At 45.1% G+C, this 21,417-nt stretch overlaps 1 protein-coding gene and 1 long non-coding RNA gene across 21 annotated transcripts in view; one reads left to right on the top strand and one right to left on the bottom strand.

Annotated features, from left to right (window-relative positions):
- Nucleotides 1-21,305, top strand: part of LOC144585076 (uncharacterized) — a 30,887-nt gene extending 9,582 nt beyond the window's left edge. For 7 of the 20 annotated variants that reach the window (XM_078382580.1, XM_078382579.1, XM_078382578.1 and 4 more), the window contains 6 exons: nt 6,405-6,497; nt 16,271-16,339; nt 16,846-16,906; nt 18,208-18,301; nt 19,487-19,585; nt 20,947-21,305. In XM_078382580.1, the coding sequence (XP_078238706.1) occupies nt 16,293-16,339; nt 16,846-16,906; nt 18,208-18,301; nt 19,487-19,585; nt 20,947-20,984 (339 nt within the window). In that variant the 5' untranslated portion in view covers nt 6,405-6,497; nt 16,271-16,292 and the 3' untranslated portion in view covers nt 20,985-21,305. Of the gene's footprint in view, nt 1-4,768; nt 4,908-5,079; nt 5,210-6,077; nt 6,498-9,202; nt 9,715-16,270; nt 16,340-16,845; nt 16,907-18,207; nt 18,302-19,486; nt 19,586-20,946 lie in introns of those variants that run through there. The other 13 variants (XR_013539556.1, XR_013539555.1, XM_078382587.1 and 10 more) reach the window with 10 other exon arrangements.
- Nucleotides 1-21,417, bottom strand: part of LOC144585086 (uncharacterized) — a 58,374-nt gene that overhangs the window by 877 nt on the left and 36,080 nt on the right. The window contains exon 5 of the long non-coding RNA XR_013539575.1: nt 6,602-6,826. This is a non-coding gene — a long non-coding RNA (uncharacterized LOC144585086). The remainder of the gene's footprint in view (nt 1-6,601; nt 6,827-21,417) is intronic.

Genomic DNA, 21,417 nt, shown 5'->3' with positions numbered 1-21,417 from the left:
TATTTGTTTTGCCTGCTCTATTCCAGAGGATATAAGTGCCTGAGGTGAGAGGCCAATTTTCCCCAAGTAGCCCTGGACCGATTTAACCCACTTAGATTGATAGTTATCTTTAAATAACAAGGAAAATAGGCCTTTTGGATTTAACTGTCCCTTTAGCACATATATATAGATTGAATTCTACTCCAGGCTTCTACTTTAAGGCATCCTGTTTCTAGCCTTATCCTTGCATTTGACACGCATCTTGGGACCTGGAGTATAGTTCTTAAGAATTTGGATTGGACTATTTCTTGTGGTGTGAAGTGAGAACTGGGTGGCCCCATGAATGAGCCGTACAGCAGCTAGGCTAATGCCTTTGCTCTGTACAATTTGAGGTCTGCTGGTATGAAGGACCCTCCTTGGGAGAGATGGAATTTTACTATACTATTTGCCGATCTTTCTCCCTGATCAGCCACAAATTTACTATGCTGAAGCCTAGATCCTGAGGCCTGTAATACTACCCCCAGATATTTGAAGCTGTTCACCTGCTCGATACTGTGTCCATTTATTTGCCATGACCTACTCTTGGGTCTCTGTCCAAAGGCGACTATCTTGGTCTTCTGATAGTTAATCGTTAATGATTTATATTCACAGTATGAGGCAAGCTTCTTAAGTGCCCTCCTCAGCCCTATGGGGGTTCTGGATAGAATTACTGTATCATCAGCATAGAGTAAGGCTGGCACTGTTCTATCTGTAAGTTTAGGTGAATGGAGATCGGCGGTGTTAAGCCAGCTTGATAAGTCGTTTATGTAAAATATGAATAATGCTGGTGCCAGTAGGCAGCCTTGCCTAACACCTCTGTGCGTTTGCACAGATTCCGTGAGGTGTCCCTGTCTGCTGCACCTGACTCTCAGGTATGTTTCTTCATGTAGGGCCCTGATTAGATATAGAAGTCTTTTGTCTATAGATGAGTTTGATAGATTGTCCCAGAGGTGTGTTCTCGATATAGAATCGAATGCTGATTTAAAGTCCACAAAGGCGGCATAGAGTGATGTTACTCCTTTGGCTGAGTATTTCTCTATAAGATGCTGTATAATTAGGCATTGTTCTATTGTGGATCTCCCTGGCTGAAAGCCTGCTTGTTCTGCCCCAATGATATTTTCTACTTCGAGCCACTCCAGGAGTTTGTCTAGGAGGTGCCTTGCATATAGTTTGCTTATAATATTCAGCAAACTTATTGGCCTGTAGTTGGCTGGATCTTCCCTTTTCCCTTTCTTATAAAATGGGACCACTGTGGCCGTTTTCCATGATATTGGGATTTGGCCTGTGTCATTAATATGGGTGAAGAGAGGTGCTAGAAAGGAGCCCCACCATGTCTTGTTTTCTTTTAGGAGTTCTGGTGGGATGCCATCAAGGCCTGGGGCTTTTTCATTTTTTAACTGATCTATATGAGCTATTATTTCACCTGGGGTCACCGGGGGCCATTTGGGAGCGCTTCCAAGCATTACTGGAGAAGGGGGTACAATGACATCCTCATACATACTTGTAAAGTGGGATACCCATTTATCTGGTGGAATACAAGAGGATAATGGGTGTTTGGGCTCTGATAGTCTGCCTGAGATTAGTTTCCAGAAAAGGGATGGATTTTTGGCTTTTGCTGCTTCAATCACCTTCCTCCATAGTTCTCTCGTGTGTTCTCTTTTACTGTGATGTATCTGCTGTTTGTATTCTTTCTTATGTACCAGTAGTTTTAGGAGGGCCTCTTTTTTGACATGGTCTTCTGCTCTCAGGTATTCCTGGTATGTCTGATTAACTAATTGTTTTGCTGCCTTGCAGCTTTGGTTGAACCAAGGTTTGGATCGGTTATATGAATTCTGAAGGTTTCTGCTATATGAATGGACGAGATGTGGCTGTAATTGTAGGAGAATTTCATATTTATCTATGGGATTCCAGTGGACTGTCTGGCTTCCTACTGGATTAAGGGCATCAATCAGATTTTTCGAAGTTAAAAGTTGTTTTAAATTTTGTGCCAGTTTAGGTGACCATCTTACTCGGCAACCCACTCTTTCTAGTGCTGTAATTTCAGTATGATATCTTGGTTCTGTGTCTAAATTTCTGACGTTTAGGTGGAAACTTAGATGTAGGGGGAAATGATCCCCCTCCATGTAAGGAAGTACTTGGAGAGTTTTGACCATGGAAAGGAGCCCCCTGCACACCAGGATGTAGTCAATTGTACTAGCTTTAGTTGCTGCCATAAATGTATATTTTCCTGGAGTATCACCTGTGATTGTGCCATTTAAAACTGAGAGGCCCAGTCTGTAGGCAAATTTGTACAGACAGGCCCCGGCATAATTTGCATGTTGGTCCTTAGATGCCCTCTCCTGATTCAGGGTCCCCACATTATCATTTCTTATGTTGGCTATCATCTTAAATTTGGTTCCCAGATAGTCATCATCTGGTCCCATACGGGCGTTTAGATCCCCACCAGTCAGGACCAAAGCATCCGGATGTTCCATGATAAGCTCTCTTACATAGTTTTCAAGGTCTGTCCAGTTTCCTTCTGTTTCAGCTTTTCTGGATGTGGGAGGTAAGTATATGTTAATAATCAATAGGGTTTTCATACTTCCTGTAAGTACTACTGCCATGGCCAGCTGTCTCAGGGGGGGTTTCATCGTAGATTTAACTTTCAGAGCCGTTGATACCAGGATGCTCAGTCCCCCCTTCAGTCTCCCCGGTCCGCGCCCTGGGATTGCCTTTACCATGAAAGAGTTGAAACCATCTAGAATTATATCTTTGTCAGACCAAGTTTCTTGCAAAAGAATGATGTCATATTTGCTACGAAAGAAAGGAGTATCGTGGGTTTGGGAGATACATCTGGTCCAACCTGCCACATTCCATGATAAAAGTTCAATTTTAGATGCAGATGTTTGGTTGCTTTCTGGAGCACACCGCGATTCTTGAGTATCTGTTGCCTCATTTCGCTCCTGAATGTTCAGTTGTTCTGCCTTTGGGATCATTTCCCCTCTTGTGGCAGAGAGCATTTTAATGGGGTTCCCTTCCTTGTATAACTTTAGCTTCTCCAGAGCAGGCAGGGATACATCTGATGACTGACATCCTCTGTAGGTGAGGGGAGCAACTGGTGTGGGAAAAGGATAATCTTTACGGGCCCAGTCTTTATTGTTTTGATTTCTTTGTGTCTCTCTGCTAAAGGGATATCTTTCAGCTCTACCCAGGTAGGTAGTCGTTGTTGTGTTTGGAACTGTGGTATCTTTGTGGAGTTGGACTTTTTGTTTGTTTTCCCCCCATGCAATATTCCTGGACAAAGGCTTCTTAAGATGTTTATATTTTTTGCCTTCCAATAGTCAGTTCTGGGGATAAGCTACTAAAGGGGCATATCTATTGCCCGTATGCCACTCGGAGGTGGAGTCGGAAATAGTTCCCATCGAGCAGGCTGGATGTAACTTCTCTTTGTATGGATGGTATATTCTATTTTTTCTGGAAGATGTGATACCTTTTGAAAGATGCCTTGGCCTTGAGAGCATTTTCACCTGATTACTCTGGTTTTTGATTTTGCTTGTAAGATCACGAGGCTTGTTAATTGGGATATTGTTTGGGAAGGTTGCAACATTGATCTGCGTTTCCTTTCCTCTGCCATCTGATTTGGTTTTGGAAGGTGATCTGTTGTAAATGGTGGAAGCTTCAGCCCTATCTCTGTACAGGTCATAGCTAGGGTTTTCGGCTGTTATCTTCCTTATGGAAGCGGCTGTGGGGCCATCTCTTTGTTCTGGAACCTGAATTTCTCTGGATGTATTTGTTAGTTTGTAGGTGTCCAATTTTGTGATCGGTCTTAGGTTGATATTTGAGTAAGTTGTATGTATTCCCCATTTGAATGATACTGCTATTTTTTCAAACTTGTACAACAGGCTCCAAAAATGATGGGCCTGTTCACTATTGGCGAAGATCAAGTGCACCCTGCCTCTTAGTTGCCCGGGCTTGCTGGGATAGATGCAGTAACATTTTGTGTTCATTTGAGCATCCCAATCCTTGCCCAGAATTTCTGTTATTGTCCGCAATACTTCTGAGTTGGAGGCCCAGGTGCCATTTGGTTTTCTTAGTGGCCAGTTGTAGATGGTGATGTGGTTCACAGGCTTGAGTGATGGGCTTTCAGCAGGGGTGGACCCTTCACTGTCTGAGGTTGCTGACCATTGGGGTTTTTTAATCTGTATATTTTCCTTGCATGTTGTCACAGCAAGTGGATGCTGGGGATAGGGTTCTTCTGGGGTGTTTCCCCACCATTCGTCTATGGTAATTAGCTCTAGATTAGAGGATGTTAGGTCAGGTCCCTCTGTGTCCTCTGTGTCCTCATTTCGCTCATATGGATCAGCCCAGGCCTTTGGGGTCTTCCCGGAGATGAGCATTCGGTCTTGAGTTGCTTTTTCTGATAACTGTGGGTAACTCTGACCTTTAAAGGCTAGGGAGTTATCTTTGTGTGTTTGATCTTTTGTACCCAGCTCCTTTTTTGCCTGAAGTCCTCTCTGTTCAGTATTCTGAGGGTTTGAGGGGGGTGCTGCTTTTAAAATCCCCAACTTTATCATGTCAGCAATGCATTGTAGTATTGCTTTAGTATCAGCGATTTCTTTCTTTAGATCATGCAGATTACTGAAAATGGTCTGGTTGGATTTAGCTGAGAGGAGACACTGATCACGTAGTTGGGTGTAAATAATCCTAGTTTGTTCACTCTCGGGCCCTTGAGCATCTTGGGGGCCTACTGTTCCTTCCATATGGTTCTCCTTAGGCCCAGGTGTTGATAGATTTAAGTATTTATAGAATGATTCCATAGAGGCAGAGAGAGCCTTCTCGAGGAGTTCTGGGTCCAGAGACCAATTGCCGATTTCTCCTCCAGAGTGCGGAGTTCCGACTGCAGCCCCCTGGTATGTCTCTCCATTACTTATGCCTACATTGTCCGTAGTAAGTGGGGTACTTGATGTAAATTCCCTCAGCGGCCTTTGATTATAGGAGGGTACATGTTCACGTTGATCTGAGACCACACAGAAGTCTGCTATAGATTTCTGATTTCGCTTTTTGAGAGCCTTTTTTAACTTGCCATAGGTTTTTTTGGTCCTAGTAGTGACCATAGTTTTACTCCACAAATTAAGCTTATTTAGTGTCCCCCTCTACTTCTGCAGGTGCAAACTACCACTCAAAGGGAGAAGAATGTGGGTTTCACAGTTCGGTCAGTAATAGCTGTATAAAAACACTTCTTAGCTCCGGTAAACACTCAAACATAAACCATTAAAGGGCAGGTTGTTCCACCCGTTCCTTGGAGGACTTTTACTCACTGTGAGTCAATTGTAAATTGACAGAATCAGCGGATCAGCCCCTGCTGTATGCCAAACAACCCCCGAAGGCAGACGGCTTTTCTTAAACAAAGTAAATGTTTTTCTTGCAGACTTGATTCAAGCAGGTGCTTACTGTCCGCAATAGTGGTGTTATTTTCTTCTGTTGTCTTCCCAAGGCTGCAGTTGTGTAATTTTGTCGTACAGAGGTATTTCTAATATCTCTCGGCAGCTCCAGTGGTCATTATCTCTGTGTTTACTTTTACCAAGGTTAAAATCATGCCTTCAGCCAAGAAGTAGAATAGAAACTTCAGCTAAACAAAAGCTATAAAAACCATATAAAATTACATAAAATAAAGATAAAATCACTGCTGCGTAGCCATGAGCGTCTTGCCTGGCTGAGCCGGAACCATGCGGGGTATTAATGGAAACCTGAAACACTCCACAGGCTGAGGGTTGGGGGGCTGAACAGGAGCCCCCCCAGTACCACTGTCATTCGCAGAGTGACACCACACGAGGGAACATCCCTGAATCTGACTCCCCTTTTCATCAAGTGACCACTCCTCCCCCAGACACAAAGCCATGGTCAGGGCTGTGAAGGGTAACGAGCAGAAGAGGGTCTCCCGCAGAGTCCAGGGGTCCCCAACCTCTGGCCTCCAGATGTTCTTGGACTGCAACTCCCAGAAGCCTTCACTTCTGCCTCTGCTGGCCAGGATTTCTGGGAGCAGAAGTCCAAGAACATCCAGAGGCCCAAGGTTGGGGGGACCCCCTGCTTTAGACCCTCTGGACGGCTGCCTTGGCTGTGGCCACCCTTGAGACGCCCTTTGCTCTGTCTGGCTTGGCCTCCTTTTTCCAGCTGGCAAAGCGGGCACGAGATTGTGCAGCAGTTTTGGGCTATTTCCTGGCTTTTGGAATCATGGGTATAGAAGCACACAATCTCCCCCCCCAATTCATAAACCAGAATGTAATTTTTGAAGAATTGAATTCTCCAGATTGTCAAAAAGACAAAGGCTTCTATGCTAAGGGAAGGCTTTTGGTTTTTTCAATCAGAGAAGGCTCCAGAATGATTTGGTTTTATTTTTCTCTCCCAAGGACGAGGTGAGACTCAGCGGATGATTTCCAGGATTTTCTCTGGACAAAAAAGCAAGAATCCAACTCAGAAGCCACCTAAAACTTGAATGGCAGGTGAGATCTCGTTCATTCTTTGGGACCAGAAGCACCACTGTGTTTGCTTATTTATTAAACAGTAACTGTATGATTAACAGGAGATGAGATGTTGTAAAGCTTACATCAGTATTTCAGAGAATTTTAGCCCGATCGCAGGAAGCATTGGGAGCGTTTGGAGGGCACCTTCTACCAGATCTTCCATGGTGCCAGGTGAGGGCCAGAGGGGCCACCGAGATGGGCGTGACAGTGCAAAGAACTGAGTTGGTGTGAAATCCCCATATCCTGAGGTTCACTTTGATTCTCTTCTGTCAACTTCCTTCTGTCGCCCAGTTCTGGAGAACTCTGGTCTGTGAAAGCAAGCACACATGGTCAGTTCTATGGCTGAGTGCAGGTTCGAACCCGGGTTGTGTGAGTCCCAGTTTTACTGTCTACAGCAGTGCCTCTCTGAACATGTGCAGTTTTTTTGGTTCCCAGTCCTGCTTGGCCCAACCCTGTGGTCATCAAGAGCAGGTGCTGTCGGTGAGATTCCAACCCTGGACAGCCTGGCATGGGGCCTCCCCTGAATTTCTCCTTTCCTCTTTTGGGATCCAAGAGGATGAAGTGAAGAATTCACTCCTGCATGTCTGGATTTTTGGGGAAGGAAAGATGGAAAAGAGCCGTCTTCTTCTTCTCGCTTCTATCCATGGTATCTTTTTGGTAGGTTCCAGTTGATTGATTGATTTGGGGAGCATCTGCTATCCTTCCACCTGGCATCTCAGGCACATCTTTAAGAGAGAAACACTTTCTGTTAATTCTCCACCGTGAGTTTCTGCTGCAGAATTAAGGGGATTAATATCCCAAAGGATGCCCTTTCTCCCCCTTTGAGAGGGAAAGTGATCCTTGATGATCTCTTCCAAGTTCTGAGAATAGTTTTTGCAGGATTGATGCTGTCCCAGAAGAACATCCGCCAACCTTCTTCCTGTGTCTCTTTGGCTTCTTCCTGCGACGACCAAGGCAGGGTCTCCCCTGGCCGGGCGCGGAGCCTCAGCTGCCCTTGAGAGGAAGGGAAGGGAAAGCCGGAGACCCAAGGAGGAGGGAGGGGTGCAGTCTCTTCTTCAAGAAGGGCTCCTGCCGGGAGGTTCTCACACGGAAAAGGGAAGCTTTGCACAGCCTCTGGAAAGAAACAGGAGGTGGGGAGATTGCAGGGTGCGGGTGTGGGTGGTTGTCCCTTTTTCGGGCCCCAGGCATGGATTTTAGAGAAGGCGCCACTTGCTTTAAGCAAGTGGTAAATAGAGCACATACACACAGAGAGAGACATATACACACTGTAGCAAACAGCCCTGCCCTCACCTGTCCGTCACAGCTGAGCAGTAGAGAATGAGCCAATTAGGGGATGGAAGGCGGTGCCAAGGGGGAGGGGTTTGGATATAAAGGCTGGTGTATGGAGTGAAGGAGATTAGAGTGAGATTCTGTGGGTGAGAGAGATCCTGGTAGAGAGAGACTGTGTGAAACTTAAGAGTGAACTGAGAGTTGATAGAGCTCTGATTCAGATTCAAGTGATTATCAACCTGTGACTTACCTACTGTACATTAATCAGATGTTAACCTCCCTGATCAAATAAGTTAAGTTTCAAAAGTACACATGTCTCCTTGAGTGAATGGTATTGAGGCAGCAATACCTGGTGGCAGCGAAGAAGGAAGAAGAGCGAGAACCTCGTGAAGACCTGAGGGAATAGGAGCTTCAGAGCTACATTAAAACATACATACGTACAGACATAAATTTGGGTTGAGGATTTCTCCCTTAAGGTTCCCATAGTTTAAAAAAATTGACAAAATCTTTGTCCATCATTTCCCCAAAACTTATTGAATCTCTTGCAGAAACATAATTGAAATAAAGTTTGGGGATGATGGTCTTTGGTCATAAGGAGAGGACATTGAGGGAAAATTTTTCAATATTGAATCCCAATGTCAGATGAAGGGGTGAAAGATACACAGAGGCAGAGAGTAGGAGGCAAACTTGGATTACTGTGATGTTGAAAGGTCTGTCTTGGATTCGTATTGAAATCATTCCATCATTTTTGAGATTGTATCCCAGTACAGATTTTCCCACTCTTTTGTTAACTACGTGGCCTACTCCATTCCTTCTACAGGGTTCTTACCCACAATAGTAGATATGATAATCGTCTGAATTGAATTCACCCATTCCTGCCCATTTTAGTTCAGAGCTACTTGTACTTGTCCTCTGCTCTTCCTCAGTAGCATGTTGGACGCCTTCCAACCTGAGGGTCCCATCTTCCAGCGTCATATGTTTTAGCCTTTTGTTTCTGATCATGGATTTTTCTTGGCAAGGATACTGGAGTGGCTTGCCAGTTCCTGCCCCAGGTGGATCGTGTTTAGTCAGAACTCTCCACTGTGACCTGTCCGTCTTGGGTGTCCCTGCACGGCATAGCCCATAGTTTCTCTGAATTACTCAAGCCCCTTCGCCACGACAAGGCAGCAATCCATGAAGGGGATTATTTCGGATAGTGGTTAATATTAATCAACTATAGATTCCCATTACTGTCCCTTTGGGAAGTATCAATTCAGGCAAGGGGAGTTCATGCTGCTTTCACAATACTGTATGGGTAATTTTTCAAATGTTGCCAGTAAAGCCTTCAGGAGACATATGCCTTTCAAAGGAGTCAAAGACCTCCAGTTAGATTCTGCTCTGTGCTACATTCTCAAGACATCTTTTTTCTCTATCAGGTAACAAACATGATGGCCAGAATTATACAGAGCCACTTCATCTGGCCCTGAAAAGAGTCAAGTGTGAAGCCGGGAAGAAAAGCTTAGAAAAACCCATAAGATAGAGGAGAAACAGCTTAAACGCCTGACGCGTGGAGACAGCTTCAGACCAGTGCTGCTAGTTCAGTTTAAAGAACTCACCCTGGGGGAAATCATACAAAAACATGGAATGTGAAAAGAATTTCAGCAGGAGAAGAAATCTGCCTTCACATCAAAGGACCCACACTGGGGAGAAACCACATAAATGCCTGGAATGTGGAAAGAGCTTTAGTCGGAGTGATAAACCTAGGTTACATCAAAGGCCCCACACTGGGGAAAAACCGTACAAATGCATGGAATGTGGAAAGATAAGAAGGCAGAAGAAGCTCATTCAATTTTGTGCTGGTTTCCACTGGAAAGAATAAATAACAAAATGCTGGTGTAATGCAAAACAGAGAGAAAATACAATAAATGCAGTGCATTTTGAAATGCCACTTCTAATGATTTTTACTTCCATCGTTAATTAACAGATATCACAAAATAGACCTTGTGGAACATAAGCATATATTGTGCAATAGAAGCTTTTACAAAATTAGTGTAAATTGTGAAGGCGATGGATGTTCTAAAGCTAACTGATGAAATAAAAGCAAGTAGTGAAGTGAGAGAAGCTGTCCTTTGTTTTATAAGGCTTTACCCTTAAAAAAAATAGTAATTGAGTTTTAAAGAGGGTACCAATGAATCTATTCTCTCTTTTTTATGAACCTATATATATTATTCATGAAGAACCAGGTATTTCTATGCTACTGTATCGAGAGTATAGGTAAAGGTAAAGGTTCCCCTTGACAATTTTTGTCCAGTCGTGTCCGACTGTAGGGGGTGGTGCTCATCCCGCTCTTCAAGCCATAGAGCCAGCATTTGTCCGAAGACAATCTTTCCGTGGTCACATGGCCAGTGTGATTTAGACACGGAACGCTGTTTACCTTCCCACCGAGATTGTCCCTATTTATCTACTCGCATTTGCATGCTTTCGAACCGCTAGGTTGGCGGGAGCTGGGACAGGCAACGGGTGCTCATTCCGTCGCGTGGATTCGAACTTACAACTGCTGGTCTTCTGACCCTGCAGCACAGGCTTCTGCGGTTTAGCCCACAGCGCCACCACGTCGAGAGTATACTGCTTTGTAATGGCAGGGATTGTTGGAAGAAGTGGAAATTTTGGTTTTTCAAGCTCTGATCTCTTCGGGCCCTGGACTGCACTGGGTCGGAGGTGACCAAATCGTTTGATCCTTAACATCTGAGCTTCTCGGAGACTGGGAAACCCAAGTCTTGGGAAGATTTGGTTTTGCTGACTTATGCAGAATAAAGGAATATAAATATTGGGAGAAATCTCACACAAAGTGTTATTAGAAAGGAATAGAGAAACATAGGTGTTTGGTTTCATGATGCTGGGTGAAAGTCCTTAGAAGAGCAGAAAGATAACTGTGGCAGTGACAGCCACTAATGAATTTTACAAACAGCTGGGAGAGAACAAAATTTTCTGTCTGTGAATAACACACTTACAGCCAAATAGTGCTTTTTTTACTTTGTATATATTTATTTTTAAAGTTTAAATACTTTTGCATGTTTATTGTGGATTTTTCAGACTCTTCAGCCCTGTTCTGAAGATTGTTCTTCCTAACGTTTCGCCAGTCTCTGTAACCAGCATCTTCAGAGGACAGGAGTCAGAACTCTTTGCTCTGGTGCAGTTCTGACTCCTGTCCTCTGAAGATGTTCTGGCCACAGAGACTGGCGAAACGTTAGGAAGAATAGCCTTCAGAACATGGCGAAAGAGGCCGAAAAACCCACAACAACCTCCAACATGAATCTGACCCAACTCCGGAGGCCGTGGAAGACAGGAGGGCCTGGCATGCTGTGGTCCAAGGGGACACGACTTAACAACTAAACAACAACAACATCTACAATATGAGATATGCAGGAAATGGGGAAACCAAGAGGAGATTCAGACAATTTCATGAGAATAATTTTAATCCAAAATCATCAACAGCAAACCTCACACAAGACTACAAACACACACACACACACACACACAGATTTCCCCAGGGGTTCTCCTGCCCCCATTGCTGTGGGTGGGAAGAGCGGGGGGGGGGATTGAGGATCAGGATTCAGGTCAGGGCTTGGTTCCTGTGCCGGGAACTTCCCTCCATTGCAAAGGCATCAGCAGCCGCCTTGGCTGCCAGATGGACACCACAGAAATGAAGTATCATCATCATCATCCACATTCCCAGCTATCTTCCAACTTACATATTCCTGCGTTTCCCTCCGACTTGACTCACAACTGTCGCACGAGCTGCGAATGATGAAGGTGGTGGGGTCTTGCGGCTGGCTCCCTCCCTCCTATCGTGATGCCTGGGTTGGTCTGGAATGGATGCTTCAGAGCCATTGGCTTTACAAAAGGCCTGCCTCCCACCCACCCCCAGATGCAAAGGCTGAAATGATCCCTGTGAGGAGGGAGTCTTTCTGGATTGCATTTCTCTCTTTATTTTCTCCAGCCCTCCATATAGGAGGGACGAGTCTTCTTCTTCTGCCCATTCCCAAAGCCCCCTTCGCCCGTCCGTCAAGAGGAGCCTCCAAAATCAGAGGCCGCCGGAGAGGTGGTTCGTCTTTGGAAACGAGGAGCCGGCCTTTGGGAAACGGGCTGGCCCTGGAGGGGGCCTTTGGGACCCGACCCCCGGAAAGGGCTCTTCCTGGGCAGCCAGGAGAAAACGTTCCAGCAGAGATCTCCTTTCTTGGGGGGGCCAGAGGAACTGGCTGGCAGGATCTACCCCTCCAGTGCTGGTTGGAGGGGGGTGAGGGAGAAAGAGGCAGAGGCCGCCTGGCCGGAGGGCAGACTAAGGGGCCTGGATCTAGCCTCCCTCGCTCCCAGTTGACCCCCTATCTTCTCCCCCCTCCAAGCCCCATTTCCCTGGGGCCCCTCCTGTGCCCCCACCCTCTACACAGGAACTTTGCCTGAGGATCCAGACAGAGGTCGGTGTGGTGATCCCCCTTTGTGCCCTTTATATCTTTGGGCTCTACGAAGGTAAATACGCCCTTTTTCGCTGCCACCGGGTATTAACCTAATACCAATTCAAGTCCCCCCCACACAGGAGCTGCTCATATACTTAGGAATCAGGGGATTTGATCAAACATTCTTTTATTAATGAACAAAAATTATAAGGAGAATCAAATATAACTGTTTCAGGTGTTCAGTTATATTAAATCATGTATTCAGTCACTGGTATTACTCATATTATGCTTACGCATTCATTCCTACTTGTTCAATATGACGTAAACTGTTCAATTCTCTTTCCTAACCCCTCTAATTGATTCCTAAACCCTAACACTCTCTCAATAACTTCTGGTCCCTGACTCTCTCTCTCTCTTCCTCTCTCCTTCCAACTCCTCAATTGTCTCCTCCAGCTGTCTTACCTGTCTCCTTCTGACTCTGCCCCTCCTGCTCTGTCCTCTGATTGACATGCAGGGATGATGTCATCTTTTGGGTTCCGTTACAATGGGCGATGGCCCCGGGGGGGGGGGAGAGGAGAGAGCAGTGGGGGTGTCCCGAGAAAGATATTCCCCCAAAGGGGAAAAATATACCCCCGCCCCCCCCACCTCACCCCCTCTCCCATCCTGGGGGGAGGGGAATCTTTAGTGGGGCTTGTTTCTGTGTGTGGGGAAAAGAGAGATGGGAAGTCAGGGTGGGGCTGAAATCCTGATACTCCGAAGGGGCAGGAAGGACCCCCCCAAGCAATGTCCCCGGGCCACCTTTTTGTACGTGTGTGTGTGTTTGTGTGTTTTTCTTGGTGAGTCCACTCAGGCTCGCCTCTCCCTCCCCCCACCTTCTCCAGCAAAAGTCTGAGCATGACCCCCCCGAAACCCCTTTTGTTCCAAAGCTTGGGGGAAATTCCTGAAAAACCCCAAGTGGGGAGGGGGCCTTTTTTTGTAGGGTGAGGAAGAGGAGGAGACTGTAATGGGGGTGGGTGTAGGGGGTGGGGGATAGGAAGGGGTCCAGAGGAATGGGACTTGGAGGGTGGAGATGGGTCGGCAGAGAGGCCTGACCCAGTCCCCTTTGGCTGCCATCCTGCCCGGCAGCCTCTGCTCCTTTCTCCCTCCCCCTTTCCATTCCCCCCACCTTTCCCCCTTCCCTGACCAGCCCTGGAGGGGTAGACAGGAGGGGGGTGCCCAGCTGCAACACCCCACAACCTGCGTCCCTGGAACTGACATCAGCTGATGCTCTACAACCCAGTTGGGACATACCTCATTGGAGGTGGAGACTGCAGGCTCAGAAGCAACAGGGACTCTTAATGTCTGAGCATTCTGAACCCAGAAGTGGAATACTCAAAGCTAAGTTTTTTTTAATGTTGGGGTTAGAAAAACGTCTGTGTGGGTCTTATAAACAAAGGTGTCTTATAAATGGAAAAATACAGTATTTTTTAAGAACAGGTTTATCAATCTTCTTAACCTCTTCTCCAATGTTTTCTTTGAAAACTGTTTTTGTCCAAAATCCCCTCCCTTCCATGCATTTCTAAACATTTTCATATTAAATTCTTATTGTTGGTTATAATACCTGAAATATATCTCAATTGATTTGCTATATAATAACATTTAATACTGGTTATGTGACGACCTTCTTTTTGTAATATCTACCAACATTTCTTATTAATCCTAGCTTTCTTACTATTGTGGGGACGTGGTGTTGCTGCAGGCTAAACCACAGAAGCCTGTGCTGCAGGGTCAGAAGACCAGCAGTCGTAAGATCGAATCCACGTGACGGAGTGAGCTCCCGTCTCTTGTCCCAGCTCCCGCCAACCTAGCGGTTCGAAAGCATGCAAATGCAAGTAGATAAATAGGGACAATCTCGGTGGGAAGGTAACAGCGTTCCGTGTCTAAGTCGCACTGGCCATGTGACCACGGAAGATTGTCTTCGGACAAAACGCTGGCTCTATGGCTTGGAAACGGGGATGAGCACCGCCCCCTAGAGTCGGACACGACTGGACAAAAATTGTCAAGGGGAACCTTTACCTTTACCTTCTTACTATTATTGGAATATGTATAAATCATCATTCACCATTATTTTAACTACTTACCTGAAATCTTTATTGATAACATCCAGAATAGGAAATATAATTTGGGGATCTATTTCATTTTAAATCATGCACTTCTGCCAAACCACAAAATGTTTCATGTTTTATATTCCTTTATCTTCTGACTTATCTCATTCCTCAAACAATCTGAATTCATTTTAAATACATCTTTACCCCAGTGTGCTTTGGAAGAAAGTAAATGAAAAAGCAAAGAGCGAGGAGGTCTGTTCCGTGCACATGGAGGTTGGTTGTCCAGTGGGTGAGCTTTCCTTCATTGGGGCCAAATGAAATTCCCACCTGGTGTGTAAGCTTTGGAGTCCTCCAGAACTCTTCATCAGCTTAAGTAGTGCTTATGTCAGAGTGGCACGGTTTTTTAATAATGCCTGTTGCTGAAGCTCCTTGTTCCAGTCACAGCAGTCAAGAAAATCAGGCAAGGCTATCGATATGGTAAAAGGTGACATCCTAGCCAGTTTCAAGAATATTGTTTTGGAATATCGTCAGTGGCAAAATAACAAAGTGGAGGGTGATCTCAGTTGGGGTCTTAACTGAGGCTCTGTGGGTAACTTGGATGCCATTTCCCAGGTTGAAGTCAGTGCCACTTATATACTCATCTATTTAACACTATAATTCATGTTGTCCTAAACTTTAATCACTTTGATTATGATAAACAGCAAAAACACATTTCAACTCCCATAAATCCTGACCAGTAGAACTAATAGCAAAGGCTTCTGGGAGTTTTAGTCCAGGAACATCTGTGGATGCAAGGTTGGGAACCCCTGGCATAGAAGAAAATATTCACTTTTTTTCAAGTAGTCTCTTGATTTGCATGGGTTAAGTAGCCGTAGCCAAGGGATTGCTTTCTTCCATTGCAATGAGTGTCAAAGACACTAGAGATTAGGGTAGCTCTGGGCAAAACAGACAACTGGATTGAAGTAGTTTATTTTTTTTAAAGGTTTTGGTTGATTGACGTCTAAATGTGTGGAATTCTGTAACATTGGTGGTACATGATTGAAGCATCTAGTACACATGGTCCAGAAATTAAGTTCACCAGGGCATGGAATCTTGAATCCATGAGTAGACCTTTGGTCTAAATGGGTGGGTTAGAAATCCAATCAATCAATCAATCAATCAATCAATCAATCAATCAATCAATCAATCAATCAATCAATCAATCAATCATTCAATCAATCAATCAATCAATCAATCAATCAATAAATCCTGTTAGACGAGATGATCCTTGAGTCTCTTCCAGCTCTATAACTCTAATACTTTATCATGGAGAATGAATGGGAGACTAGGAAGCTACTTGATTCATGTATCAGAAATGCTTCTGAATTCTTGCCAAATTAAGGTGAAGGAATGTTTTGGTTTGGAGATTTATTTTAACTTTTTATAATATTTAGACACTATTGGCAGTGGCTACCTACGTATGCATTGTGAGTCAGAATGGAGTGAGACGTTTCAGAACACACCTCACTAGATTGGATTGCATGAACCTGAAAAAGGCAGATCCGCAGAACTCTGGGGAGCCATCCGTATGTCATTTACTGGGTATTCCTGCGTGCCATGGGCCAAAAGGGTTCCTCTGTAAGGGTCTGTGGGCACAGCCCTTGGATAGTATCAGTATTCTTACTCACAATTAGGTTTTGTCAGTTGCACACGGTAGGCAGATCCAGCGTTGCTGTTCTGCTGACGGAGCTGTTTCCACCAGCAAAATCAGGGGAGGGGGTTTCCTCTCCCTTACAGCCTCCAGTGTGTCCTTCAGACCTGGAGCAGCGGGATGGGAAAGCCCACCAGAAGAGGGTTTCAAGTGGCCTGGAGGAGCGACAATGGGCAGGTATCTCCTAGTATGACACTGAATGTCTTAGTGGGACATGAGCAAGGTCTCGTTTTATTTTTATTTTTAATCGTGAAATCTTGTGTGTTCTTCCAGGAGCCCTCTTTGGCGGCTAGGCATGAATAAGCGAGCAAGGAAAAGGAAGGTTCTTTGCAAGAGTCAGAGGTATGGAAATACGACAGTGCTTGAAATGAAGGGAAAGTTCATTTGAAAAGAAGAGACTGAGCCAATGGACTCTACAATAGAGTCTGGCAGGAAGGGCATCTTGTGCTGTTCCTCCTTCATGCTCTATAGAGCCCATCACCAGGAGTTCAGGATATCCTCTGAACAAAAATGGATTTTTCTTCCTAGAGTGGGTCCCATAACCATCGTTGGAACCCAACGGTCTGGGCCCTGTAGCGATCCTGTCGTCTGCCTACGCGGTTCTTGCTGGTCTCGGCTGAAGCACCCTTTCCCTTGAGTCCGAGGGTGGCCTTTGTCCTCTGGTCAAATATCTGGCTGGGGAAGCCCTTAAAGCTGAGGAGGTTTTTAGAAAATTATGAATATGAAATATGATAGCTTCACTTTGAAATAAAGGATTAATGTGTGTTTTTTTCCTCACACAATATTTTCCCTCACACAATCCAAAACTAAGTCCCATAGAGATGACACTTGTCATCTTTTCTTTCCAGGGAGCTGGAAGAGCCAGCGTTAGCTGACATCCAATCTAGGTCTTATTCCACATTTGCTCAAGTAAGTGTGTAAAAAACCGTATTTGTTAATTCTCTGCCTTTGTAAGGATGGATTCTTAAAACATATGACTGTCATCTTATTGCCTTTTCCATTTTTCTGCATGGTGCAGAAATTCTTGACTATTCTGATTTCTATCCTTGATTTATGTTTGGAAATATACATCGTTCTGACTTGCATCCTGAACAAGAAAAGTCTGCACTAAAAACATAATGACCATGCCAACAGTTTTCAGTGTCCCACTGGGAAAATGTGCCCTGTAAGAAGCAGCTAGAGATAGCAGGGCATCCAAGTCGCTTTGTATACCTCTAGAGCCTTGCCTTGCAAGGCAGGTATATTGCAAAGTAGCCTGAAATTTAAACAAAGGCACATGCACACCCCTCAATATGAGTGTTGGATAATTCTTGCCCAAATAGCAGACTATAGCACTGACATATAAGGATTTAAAACACAACAAATTCCTTTTTACTCCCTGACCAAAATCCTGTTGCATGGCTGCGCCTTTGTAACATGTTGCTCCAAGAGTTGCCACATGTCAGGCCAAGGCAGAATGTCAAGGAAAATTGTAGGCCTGACCAGAATGAAGTGATTTAACGAGAAGCCATAACTGTCAGGTGTGCTGAAACTGAATCAGGGTGACTCAGCAGAGATGATGCAACCCAGAGATGATGTAATGCAATGAGGTAATGTGTAACCTGATTGACTATGTGTATGTATATATGTAGAGCTGTACAGTTAGTTGTATCTTCGCCTGCTTGAAGATCACATCTGCCTGCCATGCTGCCAGACTGCTGTATATATTTGATGTAAATACACTATGCTGAAGGAAATGCTGCTGGACTGCGTGTGAATTATTCCTGGACTGCCTGAACCACCAAATACTCTGCTAAACCGCTGAGAAACCTGACACAGAAGTCCAACCCCGCCAGCAGCTTTGCAGCCATGCAACTAGCGACACTGTCCATTGCACAATCAGGTGCCCAATGAGGACTGGCTGGCTGGCAGTCCCTGGGAACATCTGCAGGCGTCACTTTCTCCTATGTCAAGTGCCATAGGATTCCAACCCGTGAGTGACGAAAGAGCCAGAAAGGTGTGGGAGATTTGATATCTTGGATAATATTTTTCTAAGGTCAGAAATAACCATAAAGAGGAGAGACTTAACTAGACCAGAGCTGTGACCTTGACCTGTCCGTTTGTACCATTTCTGTGGTTGAAACTGTACCCCTTCTCTGTATTAAATACACTTATTCCTCAGTCTTCCACTGTGGCCTGTTTTACTTACCTGAACTGAACCCCCTTTCTAGACTTCTCAATCAAGTTGGCATTGCCCAAGGAAGCTGGAGTCTTCTGAGTCTGGCTCGGATCATGGGAAAACTACATCACAGAGAGCTAAGAAAGGTAGAAAAAGGCTACAACCAACACAGAAGACAAAGACTGTGCCAAACAGAAGGAGCTGCCATGATGAGAGACTAGGGGGTGGGGTGGGGGTGGGAATTAATGACTAACTCTAGTGGTTGACCCTCCTTTTAAAGGATATAAAGCCCTTTGTGCTGCGTCTGAGTAACGAGCACAACGTCCTCCCTGCAAATTCATCTGGATGCTGAAAGCGCCAAGGGAGGCCTTCTTACCAGGCCTGATGTTCTTGGAGGTGTGGCTGTGTGGGAAGGAGTGGGGTGTGAAAAAGATTTCTCCATGATTGTACAACTCCTTCCCCATCTTGGATCCCCATTATGTTGAGACCCTTTGTTGTTGTTGTTGTTGTTGTTGTTCAGATCTTTGGAAATGGAGGAGCTTGTGGTGCCTCTCCCCACCCCTGCCCTGACTGAATTATTGTATTGGATTATTGTAGGAAGAGAGTTTTTACAATGGTATTCCTTTAGAATATTTATAGACTGGGACAGCCCTTCTCAAGCTTTTTTTTTTTTTTTTGCTTGAGAAAGAAGTAGAGGCTAAATTGGGATTATATAAATCACATCTGCACACCTCATAATGTGGCGTGAAGAATTGTTTGCAACCTGTGGCCGCCTTCAAATGTGCCAGTCTCTCCCCCCCCCCAGGCCGTATGGCCCCTACAGAAGACTTAATCAGGTGCAGAAAGTCACTGAGAGGGAGCAGTGGTGAGCCACTCCTTGAACATTTCTAAAACCTTGAAAATGCTATTAGGGTTGCCATAAGTTGGAAGTGACCTGAGGGCTCACAACAGCGATAACAACAGAAAGAACAGACCACAGGCACATCCAGGTCCTTTCATTAGCTTCGGACTAGCAAGATAGTGTTGCATCGAAATAGCATGCTGTCATAGAATCCTAGGAAAGGGAAGTTGGAAGGGGCCTCCGAGGCCATCCAGTCCAGCCCCCTGCTCAACCCAGGAAGACCATCAGAGCATCTCTGCCAGGTGATGATCCATGTCTCTCTTGGATGCCTCCAGTGTTGGAGCACTCACCAAACCCCGAGGTCACTGGTTCCACTGTCGTACTGCTCTAACCGTTAGGAAGTCATATTTACTGGCCAGGATATAATACAACTTGGGTCTGGAGCTGAACTAGAGATAACTTTTCCTTGATTTCCCCATCATTTTTGCAGGGCTCTTGCAATCCATAAGGGAGCAAAGTGCCAAGAACCTGAGTATGCCTGTGATCGCAGAGGGTGAGAGTGAAGAAGACGACCATACAAGTGAGGAGGGTAGGTCGAATGGTGATAAAGGGGTGATGTGGGTTTTTTTTACTTTATATGCTGGTGGTTCCCTTTCTCCCTCCCCCCCCAGAAGAGCTGCACTCTGCCATGCCCACATTGCTGATAGATTGCCACCATGGTGAAGCTTCCTGACACTGTACTTGGTCCATCTAGAACATGCCAAGCCATTTTTCTTCAGCCCAGCGATAGGGGAAAAAAAATAAAGAGAACGTTATTTTACATTTTCTTGTTTCAAGCCCAGAAGCACAAAAGCCTGAAACACAGGCATCTTGCAGCCATGTGGGACTAGGCAATGTTTAATGAAGAGCTCCCATTTTTAAACCAACACAGCCAAAGGTTCAGACGTAAAGAGGAGCTGGTTTAGGAAGGAAGGGGAAGAAAACAGTCTCTCTCATGCACCGACGAGCAAACATGCACTTCCAAATGAAGCCAATCTTACATAGTGAGTTGTGTTTTTTTTACTCAACAGAGTAGTCTCCTGGGTTCCACAGTTTACGTGGAGTTAATTTGCAGAGAGGATGATCCGAGGGAGAGCAGCTTGGTCTCTGTTTAAGATTTTATCAGCCTGGCACTTTGAGGTGTGAGCAAAGTCTGACTTGCAGGCTTCAGAGTGCAATAAAAGCTGGCATCACCAAGGTCGGGTTGATCCACCTGTGTTCTGTCCTGCATTTCGGATGTCCGGCACCCGGTCAGCATCTCTGGGAAGGACACTGTGTTCATTATGACCCTATGCTTGAATTAAAAGTGCTAGTCAGTTCAGAGCTGATCGGACCATTGCGCTAAAGAGCTTATATCTGTTAAGGCTAGAAGCTGATGGGAACAAAAAATGAGGTGGAGGACGCCTGGTGAGATCCCAAAGGTTCTGGGTGCCGTTGGAAGCACCATTGAACTTTCTGGAGATTGTAGTGGCTTGTAATGGAGGACATCCTGGCATCTTGGATAACATGGTTGAAGAAGTGATGCAAGGTCAACCCTCTCTTCACACCTCTGGTCTAACGTGTCACTTGGGTGTCCTTTCCAAAGGGAGATGTGACACAGTGGACTTCCTCTTCCACTTATTTAACACCCTTCTCCACTTAGAGATGTTAAGAGTTATCCAGTAGACTGGGGATCAGCTTTGGGGATGGCTGTTGTCTTCGTGCTGTGCTTGTGAGTTTCCTCTAGGCATCTGGTGGGTCACTGTGTAAACTAGATGCCCTTTTGGTCTGTTCTAGCCCAGCCTTTGACTCCTGGCTTCAGCAAAATGACTGGGTTTCCTTGACCTTGTCCGGGTAGCGGTTCTTCATTTCTTCTTCATGGTCTGCTGCTGACTTTTTGGATGATGACTGCTTTCTTTCTCTCATTTCCAGATTATGTACCGACGAAGAAAAAGAAAAGGACTCATTAAGAATGCATTCAGATTTAAAAGACCGTGTAGACATTGGCTTAGTGTGGGTCAGAGGTGTCTCCAGCTAAAGAAAACAAGCCAAGTAGCTCAAATCCACCTTATAAACTGCTTTAGATCTGTGTTCGAGTTAAGAAGCTAGAAAGACAAGGGTCGGAATTAGAGAACTTACCATGGAAGAAGAACATTGTATCGTTGATGACCTGCAGAGGGAATTTCGTCATTCCATCTTTTTTCTTGTAATTTTCCAGAGCTTATCCTTAATGTTTGTTGTATGTAAATTATAATGGATCACTTGTTGAATTGTAAAACATTCTTTCTGCATTCTCCTGTCATCTTGACTTCTGTTAAGTGTGTGCCTGCTTTTCTGTAACCATGATTTAGGTTTCTGGCTGAGAAGCCAGAGGTTAGGAGTTCGATTCCCCACTGTGCCTCC

The sequence above is a fragment of the Pogona vitticeps genome, chromosome Z (genome assembly GCF_051106095.1).
Source record: "Pogona vitticeps strain Pit_001003342236 chromosome Z, PviZW2.1, whole genome shotgun sequence".
Lineage (NCBI taxonomy): Eukaryota > Metazoa > Chordata > Lepidosauria > Squamata > Agamidae > Pogona > Pogona vitticeps.
Note: the sequence above shows the minus strand (reverse complement) of the source record. Positions and strands in the feature narration are given on the sequence as shown.